Genomic DNA, 13,972 nt, shown 5'->3' on the forward strand with positions numbered 1-13,972 from the left:
GAGCCTTCCCGTCAAACGGGTGCGTCCTAGCCATAACAAACCTGAGGGACGGAGAATAGAAAGAATGAGAATAGAAGTTGTGAGGACTATTCCGAATGCTCAGCAGGGTAGCACTACAACACACAGGTGCTAGTGGTAGGCCACGATTTCCACCTGCAAAGGGAACTCTGGATGTGCCTTCGAACCGGCCGGTCTCAGAAAGCCCTGCTAACTGTGCTCTGGATTGAGGATCCTGAAGCCTTCAGTAAAAAGGTAAAGAGACTGCAACCCTGTGTCCTCGTTATTGACTGCACCTCACACCATCGCCATCTACATTATTGGGAAGCCCTGGGGACACACTTCACCTGCGGGAAGGTATACCATCTAGCTGCCATTCCATCACCCCAGCGGACCCCAAGCAGCATCGGTCTCCCTGGCCGAATACCACAGGTGGCGTCACGAAGCATTATTTGACTTTCATCATCCCTTTTATTGGACGTCCCTTAGCAGGGTCACGGGTCCAGCCACCGTGACATCCCCAGAACTGAGCCAGAGAGGACCCGTACCGAGTAACCCGCGGCCCTGTGTCTCGGGGCGCACCAACTGCTGACTTCCTCGTCCTGTACAATGACTGATAACACCTCTATACACAGTAGATAACACAGGATCCACCGTTCACAGTAGGTGATGTCACAGCTCACCTCCTCCTCCTGTACAATGACTGATAGCTCCTCTATATACACCAAATAACACAGGATCCACCATTCACAATAGGTGATGTCACAGCTCACCTCCTCCTCCTGTACAATGACTTACAAACCTATAACTTTTCTTCTGCCTTTGACATACATCTATCTGAATGTACGTCACAATCTGTAATTTAGGGGTTTGCCTGCACACAATGCCCGGGGCAATATCACCGCCCTGGTGAATAGGGCAAGCATTAATCATCTATTGTAATTCCTGGGAGACGAGAAGTTCTGGGAACGTGGTAGAACGTTGGTAGATCTGTCTGTGGTCACACTTATGTGTGGGCTTTTGTCTTTTTCTGGCAGAAGAGATAATTACCACTATACTCCTGGCTGGCTCGGTTCACACAACCGAAATATAGTTTGAAGTTTTTTTGTTCTGCTTTTTGCTGAAATTAATAATTTATTAATAAAGTAAGCCATTGTTACATTGATATTTTATACTTGTTATTTTTTTATAACTTTTTTCTACGTAGCTATTTTATTACACTAGCCATAACCCTTACACAGTATTAACACTAACAGCAAGCCTAGCTTTAGCCCATAACATTTATTCTAATGTGGTTTTTGTCTAGTTTTTTTTTTTTTTGCACCTGACTCTCAGCTGTAGTTAACAAAGAAACGTCATTAGATAGATGTTACAAATGAGAAGTGAGGCAGAGAGCTGATGAAGAGCACAGTACAACACAATGCAGGCACATGATTCAGCACTGTCGCTGCCTATGCAGAGTGCAGCAGTCAAAATCATTTGTCATCAGCTGCTGCTCTCTGCATAGTTAGCAACCAAGACCAGTTTGCCAAAATGTATGTGAGAAAGCCAAAATCCTTTTGGGAAAGCATCTTGTGGATCAATGAGACCAAGATAGAGCTTTTTGGCAAAGCACATCATTTTACTGTTTACCGAAAACTGAATGAGGCCTACAAATATAAGAACACAACACCTACAGGCAGACATGGTGGAGGCTCAAGGATGTTTTAGGGTTGTTTTGCATCTGGCACTGGGTGCCTTGACTGTGTGCAAGGCATCATGATATCTGAAAATTACCAAAGGATTTTGGGTCGCAATGTAGTGCCCAGTGTCAAAAAGCTGGGTTTGCATCTTAGGTCATGGGTTTTTCAGCAGAACAATGACCCCAAACATACTTCAAGAAACACCTAATGGATGGAAACAAAGTACTGGAGAGTTCTGAAGTGGTCAGCAATGAGTCCGGATCTAAATCTCATTGATCACCTGTGGAAAGATCTTAAAATTGTTGTTGGGAGAAGGCGCCTTCACATATGAGAGACCTGGAGCAGTTTGCAAAAAAGTGGTCCAAAATTCTAGGTGAGAGGAGTAAGAAGCTTGTTGATGATTATAGGAAGCGATTGATTGCAGTTACAGTGGGGCAAAAAAGTATTTAGTCAGTCAGCAATAGTGCAAGTTCCACCACTTAAAAAGATGAGGCGTCTGTAATTTACATCATAGGTAGACCTCAACTATGGGAGACAAACTGAGAAAAAAAAATCCAGAAAATCACATTGTCTGTTTTTTTAACATTTTTTTTGCATATTATGGTGGAAAATAAGTATTTGGTCAGAAACAAACAATCAAGATTTCTGGCTCTCACAGACCTGTAACTTCTTCTTTAAGAGTCTCCTCTTTCCTCCACTCATTACCTGTAGTAATGGCACCTGTTTAAACTTGTTATCAGTATAAAAAGACACCTGTGCACACCCTCAAACAGTCTGACTCCAAACTCCACTATGGTGAAGACCAAAGAGCTGTCAAAGGACACCAGAAACAAAATTGTAGCCCTGCACCAGGCTGGGAAGACTGAATCTGCAATAGCCAACCAGCTTGGAGTGAAGAAATCAACAGTGGGAGCAATAATTAGAAAATGGAAGACATACAAGACCACTGATAATCTCCCTCGATCTGGGGCTCCATGCAAAATCCCACCCCGTGGGGTCAGAATGATCACAAGATCGGTGAGCAAAAATCCCAGACCCAAGCGGGGGGACCTAGTGAATGAACTGCAGAGAGCTGGGACCAATGTAACAAGGCCTACCATAAGTAACACACTACGCCACCATGGACTCAGATCCTGCAGTGCCAGACGTGTCCCACTGCTTAAGCCAGTACATGTCCGGGCCCGTCTGAAGTTTGCTAGAGAGCATTTGGATGATCCAGAGGAGTTTTGGGAGAATGTCCTATGGTCTGATGAAACCAAACTGGAACTGTTTGGTAGAAACACAACTTGTCGTGTTTGGATGAAAAAGAATACTGAGTTGCATCCATCAAACACCATACCTACTGTAAAGCATGGTGGTGGAAACATCATGCTTTGGGGCTGTTTCTCTGCAAAGGGGCCAGGACGACTGATCCGGGTACATGAAAGAATGAATGGGGCCATGTATTGTGAGATTTTGAGTGCAAACCTCCTTCCATCAGCAAGGGCATTGAAGATGAAACGTGGCTGGGTCTTTCAACATGACAATGATCCAAAGCACACCGCCAGTGCAACGAAGGAGTGGCTTCGTAAGAAGCATTTCAAGGTCCTGGAGTGGCCTAGCCAGTCTCCAGATCTCAACCCTATAGAAAACCTTTGGAGGGAGTTGAAAGTCCGTGTTGCCAAGCGAAAAGCCAAAAACATCACTGCTCTAGAGGAGATCTGCATGGAGGAATGGGCCAACATACCAACAACAGTGTGTGGCAACCTTGTGAAGACTTACAGAAAACGTTTGACCTCTGTCATTGCCAACAAAGGATATATTACAAAGTATTGAGATGAAATTTTGTTTCTGACCAAATACTTATTTTCCACCATAATATGTAAATAAAATGTTAAAAAAACAGACAATGTGATTTTCTGGATTTTTTTTCTCAGTTTGTCTCCCATAGTTGAGGTCTACCTATGATGTAAATTACAGACGCCTCTCATCTTTTTAAGTGGTGGAACTTGCACTATTGCTGACTGACTAAATACTTTTTTGCCCCACTGTATTTATTCCAAAGGGTGTGCAACCAAATATTAAGTTGAGGGTGCCAACAATTTTGTTCAGCCCATTTTTGGGGTTTCGTGTAAAATTCTGTCCAATTTCCCTCTTTTTCTGTTTTTTTTTTTTTTTTTTTGTGGTGTTCCAATACACACAAAGGAAAGAAACGTGTGTAAAACAAAACACGTGTAATTGCAATAATTATATATATTTTGCGCATGATCTTTCTATGTTACATACAGCTGAGAGTCATGTCAGGTGGAGTTCATGTGTCTGGAGGACCGTGGATGTCTGTCTATAGACAATACCGGACACACATTGAATTTAATAGATTTGTAGATCATTTTAAAATGACAAATATATCATGATGCAAAAATAAAAATAATAGGTATACAGAAAAGAGTAACTCGACCCCTAACTATACAGATTCCTGTTACCTGAATTTGGCGGGACAGGTTTGCGGTCATATGGGCGGGGTTTTCAGGTGTTTGATTCACCCTTTCCTTACCCGCTGGCTGCATGCTGGCCGCAATATTGGGTTGAAGTTCATTCTCTGTCCTCCGTAGTACATGCCTCTGAAAAGCATTAGTGCGCATGCGCAGGCGCACTATGTCCCGAAAGTATTTCACTGCGTTCCAGGACATAGTGCACCTGCGCATGCGCACTAATGCTTTTTGGCTTTGCCCGCCGTTGGGCAAAGCATACTGCGCGTGCGCAAGGCAAGATTGCCTTGCGCAGGCGTGTACTTCGGAGGACACAGCATGAACTTCAACCCAATATTGCGGCCAGCATGCAGCCAGCGGGTAAGGAAAGGGTGAATCAAATAATAATAATAATAATAATTTTATTTATATAGCGCCAACATATTCCGCAGCGCTTTACAAATTATGGAGGGGACTTGTACAGACAATAAACATTACATCATAACAGAAATACAGTTCAAAACAGATACCAGGAGGAGTGAGGGCCCTGCTCGCAAGCTTACAAACTATGGGGAAAAGGGGAGACACGAGAGGTGGATGGTAACAATTGCTTTAGTTATTCGGACCAGCTATAGTGTAAGGCTCAGGTGTTCATGTAAAGCTGCATGAACCAGTTACCTGCCTAAGTATGTAGCAGTACAGACACAGAGGGCTAATACTGCATAAAGTGTATGAGAACATGATGCGAGGAACCTTTTTTTTTTTTTTTTTTTTTTTTTATTATAAATAGGCCACACAGGGATCGTTAGGTTAATGCATTGAGGCGGTAGGCCAGTCTGAACAAATGAGTTTTTAGGGCACGCTTAAAACTGTGGGGATTGGGGATTAATCGTATTAACCTAGGTAGTGCATTCCAAAGAATCGGCGCAGCACGTGTAAAGTCTTGGAGACGGGAGTGGGAGGTTCTGATTATTGAGGATGCTAACCTGAGGTCATCAGCGGAGCGGAGGGCACGGGTAGGGTGGTAGACTGAGACCAGAGAGGAGATGTAGGGTGGTGCTGAGCCATGGAGTGCTTTGTGGATGAGGGTAGTAGTTTTGTACTGGATTCTGGAGTGGATGGGTAGCCAGTGTAATGACTGGCACAGGGTAGAGGCATCGGTGTAACGGTTGGTGAGGAATATGATCCTGGCAGCAGCATTCAGGACAGATTGGAGCGGATGACCCCAAGGCAGCGGGCATGTTGCTTTGGAGTAATGGTGGAACCGCACACGGAGATGGCAATGTCAGGCAAAGGTAGGTTAGTAGAGGGAGAGAACACGAGGAGTTCAGTTTTTGACAGGTTTAGTTTCAGATAGAGGGAGGACATGATGTTAGAGACAGCGGTAAGACAATCACTGGTGTTTTCTAAAAAGGTCGGTGTGATATCGGGAGCAGAAGTGTATAATTGGGTGTCGTCAGCATAGAGATGGTACTGGAAACCAAATCTACTGATTGTTTGTCCAATAGGGGCAGTATACAACGAGAAGAGTAGGGGGCCTAGGACTGATCCTTGAGGAACCCCAACAGTAAGGGGAAGGTGAGAGGAGGAGGAACCAGCAAAACATACAGTGAAGGATCGGTCAGAGAGATAGGAGGAGAACCAGGAGAGAACGGTGTCCTTGAGGCCGATGGAGCGGAGCATAGTGAGGAGGAGCTGATGATCCACAGTGTCAAATGCTGCAGAGAGATCCAAGAGAATTAGCATGGAGTAGTGACCATTAGATTTAGCTGTGAGTAGGTCATTAGAGACTTTAATGAGGGCAGTTTCAGTAGAGTGTAAAGAGCGGAAGCCAGATTGAAGAGGGTCGAGAAGAGAGTTATCTGAGAGATAGCGGGTAAGACAGGAGTGGACCAGGCGTTCGAGGAGTTTAGAGATGAAGGGAAGATTAAAGACATGTCTATAATTAGCGGCACAGTTTTGAATCAAACACCCGAAAACCCCGCCCATATGACCGCCAACCTGTCCCGCCAAATTCAGGTGACAGGTTCCCTTTAAGTTTCAGGGTGAATCTTACCTGGCTGAAATCATGCATCCAGCGTCTGATACATGTTTACACTAATGGATTGCGACAAACGATGTACTCCGAGCGATCGGTAGTAGATCTGTAATAGATCGTTCAATGCACAGAGGCTGCCATCGTTCTCGTCAGGGCAGTTTCTGTTGACACAACCTATTTACACTTAATTTTTAACTAGATTATTATTACACGTTAGTACTGTTAATTCAGTTTAGTTTAAAAAAGGCATCATCTGTATGTCCCCTGCAATTCCTCTTTATACCTGCGGGAGTGCTATACAAATCATTCCTGCTCAAATTCCTGACACCTCCCAGCCCCTATAATCAGCGAAGAACCTCACAATCTGAGAAATTAGTCAGCCCCTTTCATAGAGGTTATTACATTATTAGCTGCACAGACGTTTTTCTTTCACATAAATGTTCTTGTTTTTACAATAATAAACGATTTGCACACAGTACAAACTGCGGGGGCGGCGGGGCATAGACCCCTTGTACCCGCTGACACATGACTCATACACAGACATGGGCCAGGAATTCCATTGCTGGGATGTCGGTGCAATCTCACGCCTGTCCTGCCCTTGTCCTGACCCGGATCCTTCTCCCAGCGCGGCTCTGCTAATGTCTGAGATCTGATAATCACGCATTAATGTGGAAATCATTCCGCAAAGTTTCTGGTCTGCGGTCATTACCGGCGCAATTAATATTATATGGAGTTATTGAAACGCTGATATTTACTTGTGTCAGTAACTCATTGTAGCCCGAGAATACAAATATGATAAGGAACCTCGGGCATGCTGGGAGCAGTAGTTCAACTCAGGCCGCCCTTTACACGAACGCTTAAAAAACATTCTCGTGAAACAGTCTGTTCTTACTTTTCTGTTGGGCGTCCATTAGTATATGTGTACTATCCGTGTGTACTATCTGTGTGACATCTGTGAAAAGTCCATGTACAGTCCCTGTGACATCCATGTCCCACCGGAATAGAATGCAGAATAGAAATTACAGGTTTTTAGATGTTAAAGATATACATACGGTGGCATGTAAAAGTTTGGGCACCCCTGGTCAAAATTACTGCTATCGTGAACAGTTAAGCAAGTTGAAATGATCGCTAAAACTAAAAGGCCTAAGGTTAAACATGACCCATGTCATTTTCTTTGAATTTTAGGCAAAAAAAAATCATATATTTTAAAAATTACAAAAAGGAAAATGGGCACCCTTGGAGATTTGTGTGCTCAAAAAACTTTGAAAAAGGATTCAGACCTTAATCAGCCTTTTAGGGTTATGTTTTGGTCACTATCATCGTTAAGAAAGACCAAGTAATGCAAATTTCCCAGCTTTATAAAAACCCAGCTTCCTCTATCCTTGTGCCAAAAAAAAAGCTGCCTAGCACTCTGAAAATGAAAATGGTGGAGGCCCACAAAGCAGGAGAAGGCTATAAGAAGATAGCAAAGCATTTTCAAGTTGCCCTTTCCTCAGTTCGAAATGTAATTAAGAAGTGGTAGTTAACAGGAACAGTGGAGGTCAAGATAAGGTCTGGAAGAACAAGCAAATTTTTAGTTAGAGTTGCTCATAGGATTGCTAGAGGCAAATTAGAACCCCTGCTTGACTGCAAAAGACCTTCAGAAAGATTTATCAGACTCTGGAGTTGTGGTACACTGTTTTACTCTTCAGAGACACCTGCACAATTATGGCCTTCATAGAAGAGTCTTCAGAAGAAAACCTCTCCTCCATCCTCACCATGAAATTCAGCATCAATAGTATGGAAAAGAATGCCTACACAAGCCTGATGCATTTGGAGACAAGATAAGATGAAAATAGAACTCTTTGGCCACAGTAATGGAAGGTATGTGTGAAGAAAAAAGGGCACACTATTTCAGTAAAAGAACATCTTGCCAACCATTAAGCATGGGGATGGATCAATCATGCTTTGGGATTGTGCTGCAGCCAATGGCATGGGTAATATTTCACGGGAAGAATGGATTCAGTGGAATTTCTACAAATTCTTGATGCAAACATAACACCATCTCTAAAAAGCTGAAGATGAAAAGAGGAAGAGGATGGCTTCTACAAATGGATAATGATGCTAAACCCACGTCAAAATCCAAAATAGACGACTTCAAAAGGTGCAAGCTGAAGGTTTTACAATGGCCCTCAGTCTCCTGATCTGAACATCATTGAAAATCTGTGGCAAGATCTCAAAATAGCAGAGGATGAAAGACGACCCGGAAATCTCACAGAACCTGGAGAAATTTCCAAGGAAGAATGGATGAAAATCTTATAAAAAAGAGCTCAAAGACTATTGTCTGGCTACAGAAAGTGTACTAACCATGCAGGGAGCCCAAACTTTTGCATCAGCCCATTTTCCTTTTGTATATTTATATTTATTTTGCCTAAAATACAAGGAAATGTGTCAGCTGTAAATTTAGCCCGTTTAGAGATCATTTCATTTTCAACTTGCTTAACTGTTCACAATAACAGTAATTTTGACCAGGGGTGCACAAAATTTAACATACCACTGCAGACAGATAGATAAAGGTGACATATATAGTTTGCCTTGTGTGTGTAGCTTATTTTGTAACCAGCAAAGGTAAAGCAGACAGCTGTGGGTTGATATTATCAAGATGGGAAGGTCCATGCATATTGGCCTTTCCCCAGACTAAAAATACAAGCCTGCATCCACCCCAGAAGTGGCGTATCACATGAGATGCTCCATCTATGGCAGGGGTGTCAAACTGCATTCCTCGAGGGCTGCAAACAGGTCATGTTTTCAGGATTTCCTTGTACTGCACAGGTGATAATTTAATCACCAACTCATTATTTGTGTAGGTGATTAAATTATCACCTGTGCAGTACAAGGAAATCCTGAAAACATGACCTGTTTGCAGCCCTCGAGGAATGCAGTTTGACACCCCTGATCTGTGGTGTTTCGCCTTCACTTTTCCCAATGCCCTGGTGATTTGGCAATCTGGATAATTAGGCTTAGAGTTGATGTCAGCTGTGAATTGTGCATTGCTAACCCAGGGAAAGAAAAGAATTGACGCACATAAAAAATAGTTTCTTTTTTTTTTTTAAATAAGCACACTTTCCCTGGTTCACCACTTTATTTAAAAAATAAAAAAGGTCCCACACAGGTCCGATATTGTCCAAGCAAATCTAGTGAATCATCCATGCAGAGTCTATGGAGCCTCGCACTCAAGCTCCATAGTCTTTGCAAACAGCCATTTCTAGGTCACACTGCGCAGCGCGAGATTTGGCAGCTCTGAAAAGCGATGACATCAGTAACATTGCGACTCTAGCTAGGGACCCTTCACTAGTCCTATTTAGGCCCGTTATCTTCTGCGTTACAAGCTCAGGGTCTTGTGGCTAGGTGTCCTCTTCCATTATTCTTCTCCGGAAGGCCACTCTGTCTCTCCGTCACTTGATCTCAGGATCTCGCTATCCCTCTTCTTTGGTCTCCTCTCACTCAGGGTCACCCTCGAAAGCGGCACTGCTCACTTTGTATTCTCAGTCCTCTCACTTCGCACTGCAGATCCTATCTGTCTTCTTAGCAAGAAGCACCACTAGCCCCTCCCACTGTGGGCTAGTCACAATCATTAAGTTAAGAGTTAATGGTTGTGGCTAGCCCTCTGTAGGATGGGCTAGTGTAAGGGAAAGTGACTGGTGCTTCGTGCTAAGAAGACAAATAGGATCTGGAGTGCGGAGTGTGAGGATTGAGTCAAAAGTGAGCAGTGCCTCATTCGTGGGTGACACTATTCACATTACATCACAATACTATTAACACTACACAATATTTACAAAAGGCGCAGAACAATTCACATAACATTCAGACCCATTTCTATAAGGGGGAAACGTGGTCACATGCCCACACCCTTACATTTTCACCATGAGCAGATCAGTAACATCTCGGTCCATCCTGTGATCTCCATCATTCCACCAATATTCCTTCTCGGTGTTACAACTTTAATGTTTCAGAATGAGGGGTGTAGAACTGTGCTCAAAAGTGAATATTTAGGATAATCATGACACGCCACACTGGATTCTTTAAATGGAATCTGTCAGCATTGCAAGTCTTTGCTATATAATCTGAGAGCAGCATGATATAGGGGAAGAGATCCTGACTCCAGGGATACGTCCCTTACTAGGCTGTGTGTCTGTGGGTTGTAGTTTCAATACAATCAGAGTTTTATCAGCAGAAGATTATCACTGCAGGACCAGGTTGTTTGGTCTGTGGTCATTAATCAGCACAGAGGAGTACAGAAAAAGACATATAAATTAGTTACATCAGTCAGTGAACTCCTTATACAACCAAGCAATGTGCAGAGGAAAAAAATATCAGATAAAAGCCGAATGCTGCAAAATTTTTTAATGAAAACCAAACACTAAAAATATTTTACCCCAAAACATGCGCAAATCAAATGTGACTTTTTTTTAACCTAGAAGGTTTAGTGAACCAAATGTGATTTATTTCTTATTTTCAGCCCAATGCACTAAGGATGCACAAGGATATTTTGCCAAGAAACTTAACAAAGCCATGAAGGGAGCTGGAACAGATGAAGACATGCTGATCCGTATCCTTGTCACCAGGGCAGAGGTAAGAGACGGAGTATTATGGGAGGAATCATTTCTTAATTTACCTTTACAGGGGCTAGAGGAATCTTACTTCATCCTACACCATGGCCGTACACACAGTGTACAGTGATAGGACTGAGCTGCAATACCCGACGCGACCTATAGATGAGAGTGGCGCTGTTTGACACATCCTTACATAAAGCTAGAGATGAGATATTGCAACACCTCAAGCTCGAATCATGCGCAAATATGCGCCATTGTAATGGCGGTGTCTTCTTTTGTGGCTAAGTGCCTTTAAAGGGGGTTTTTCATTTGAAGAAAAGCTCCCGTCCCCTACATGCAGTTTGTTTTAAACAAACTGTGCCCGACTCATCCTCCCTCGGTCCCAGCGTCTGGTATTGTCTGTAGTGTTGACATTGATATAAAGTCAGGACTGCAGACGATAAGACACCCGAAAGCTTTGGAGACACATAGTTGGACCAGGGGAGGGTGAGGAAAGCAAACTTAAAAAAATTATAACATTTACTTTTTTTTTTTTTTTTTTTTTATACGTCTATACACAACTTTGAATCCTCGCTGCTGATAACCACAGAGCTAATATGTGGTGTATTTGGTGGAATCTATTTTGGGTTTCTATTTCCTAGTTGGACACTAGGGGGCAGCAGATATATTTACCTTTACTCCACATTCTATGTCCACAGTAGAGTACACTGTTCTGTTTTGGAAAAAATGACGCAACATGATGAGGAAATATAGGACGGGGGGGGGGGGGGGATTTATAAAGCAATTTGCATTCTATATTATTACTGTTGAACTACAGTGCAGAATTGCCACATAGACTTATTAACAACATTTAGAAACTTTCTCCTGTTTGCAATAAATTAAACAAGAACAATCTAAATAGATCAACGACAACTAATATAACAAAAGGGATCTCCAAATTCAACCCAAAATGCCGCTTTTTATGACTCCTGCAGTCTCAGAATAACTCACCCCTTCACGACAAGTCTTTAATACTTAGTAGATCCCTTAGTAGATTAACCTGCTGTTAATGTGATCTGTAGCAAGATGCCAGTGTTCCTGAGGCTTCTTGACAGTGTCGTCCAGATTACTAGCGCTCTTAGGTTGTCAAAGAGAAGACCAAAAAGTTACCAAAAGATATCACTGCCTTGTAAAAACAAGGAAAAGAATGCAAAAGACACAAAGACATTGAATGTTCCTAGAGATACAGTAGAAATCAAAGTTTGTAAGATCAAAATTCTATCAACACCGACTACACTACAGAGAGAAGGAGCTGTCACCGGCTCAGATCCCTGAGGAGGACGGTGATCAAAAACTCGGCACATATTAAACGCTGAAGGTCTCAATACTCGAGCTCCATGATGTCATCTCTACTGACCCAAAAGCATAAGAAAAGTTTGTTCCATTATGTTAAAAGCCAAAAAAAAAAATAAGTCAGAAGTTTTGGAATTCTGTTTGGTTGAGTAATGAAACAAAAACGGAACTTCTGGGGCTCATGAATCAGCGATAAGTCTGGAGGAGGAAGAATGAGGCACACACTAAATAGATCACCTACTGTGAAGCATGGTGGTGGCTTTGTGATATTTGCAGTGAATCATGGGGGTGACTCAGTGGTGGGAACAATGAAGCATAGTGGTGGCACGGTGCTGCCTACAGCAAAGCATGACGGTGGCTCGTTGATGGCTACTGTGAAGCATGGAAGTGGCTCAGCGATGGCTACAGTAAAGCATTGTGGTTAGTCAGTGATGGCTACAGTGAAGCACGGTGGTGGCTAAGTGATGACTATAGTGAAGCATGGCAGTGGCTCAGTGGTGAGGACAGTAAAGCATGGTGGTGACCCATCAGTGGTTACAGTGAAGCATGACAGTGATATGCATTGTGGTGGCTCAGCAGTGTCTATAGTGAAGCATGGCAGTGACTCAGTAATACCTATTGCAAAGCATGGTGGTGACTCAATGCCTACAGTCAAGCATGGTGGTTGCTCGGAGATGCCTACGGTGAAGAACCAATGCTGATGAGGAATGACCTAAGATTTCTCAGGAAGGCTGTCAAAAGCGAGTGTCTGGCTATGTATCAATTTTGCAGCAGGTTATAACAGCCAGAGGGATTATACTAAATACTAAAGACTCTTGCAATGATGGGGTTGATAATTCTGAGACTGTAGTTGATAGTAAAATTATCAACCACTAGTTATACTGTATTAGTTGTGCTGAACTATTTACTATTGGTTTTGTTAGATCGGTTTATTGCAGAATGTAACTTTTGTGATTTTGTAAATTTTGCGAATAATCCTCGTTTACAATTTCTTTCTTCACAGATTGACCTGGAGACAATCAAACAAAGATACCAGGAGCTGTACAAGAAGAGTTTATCCGATGCCATAAAATCAGACACGTCGGGAGACTTCTGCAGACTGCTCCTCGCTCTTCTGCATTAAACCCTATTTTGTAGATTTTTCTCCGTCCAGGGAAGAAGAGACGCTGATTTCTAGGAATCTGCACGTTATCTCCATATGTTAAACACAAAAGAAAACTGACAGCGACTGAATAAAGACTTTCCTCAATCACCTTGTTGCTCATTTTACGTCATTTTCAATATTTATACAATATTTATACAGACGTTTCGATAGAATTGTAATGAAAATCCTTGAAACAGAACACAATTGTCACGGATCGCTGCTCCGTGGTGTCACTTATTCGTCACGTGCCCGCTCTCACACGTGACTTGGGGTTGTACCTGCAAGGGTTAATCTATCTCCCCACTCTCCGTCCAGCATTCAACCTCTGTCCTATGCTGTAAAGGGAGCATAAATCACACACCGACCCAGGCCACACACCCGCTCATACACGCTGCCACCACTCACCGAATACATGGGCGATGAGTCCCAGAAATAACTAATAAAAGTATGTCTATCACTCATAAGGCTCACACACCTCTAGGCTATGGATTCTTTAGAACATTCAAGGTTCAACTTATTAAACGGTTATACTTTAATAGAAAAAGGTTCAATGCTTACAATAAGAAAAAGGTATAAAAATATGATAATAAAAAGACATATAACTTAAGCAAAACAGTATCAAAATAAATAGGAGAAAACTTACAGAAATCATCCAACTTGTAGTCTGCTTTCTGCTCCCTGAGGGGGGAAGTGAGTGTAGTTGTGGAACACATAAGCTTTTCAGGCTTCCCTCATCATGT

The 13,972-nt window shown here is 42.7% G+C and overlaps 1 protein-coding gene across 1 annotated transcript in view; it reads left to right on the forward strand.

The window, feature by feature from the left end:
- The window catches only part of ANXA13 (annexin A13), a 62,224-nt gene extending 48,884 nt beyond the window's left edge, over positions 1-13,340 (forward strand). Inside the window, exons 10-11 of the mRNA XM_069731852.1 lie at positions 10,663-10,775; positions 13,092-13,340. Coding sequence (XP_069587953.1) covers positions 10,663-10,775; positions 13,092-13,211 — 233 coding nt within the window. The 3' untranslated portion in view covers positions 13,212-13,340. The remainder of the gene's footprint in view (positions 1-10,662; positions 10,776-13,091) is intronic.
- Positions 13,341-13,972: the final 632 nt, after the last annotated feature.

The sequence above is a fragment of the Ranitomeya imitator genome, chromosome 6, assembly GCF_032444005.1.
Source record: "Ranitomeya imitator isolate aRanImi1 chromosome 6, aRanImi1.pri, whole genome shotgun sequence".
Lineage (NCBI taxonomy): Eukaryota > Metazoa > Chordata > Amphibia > Anura > Dendrobatidae > Ranitomeya > Ranitomeya imitator.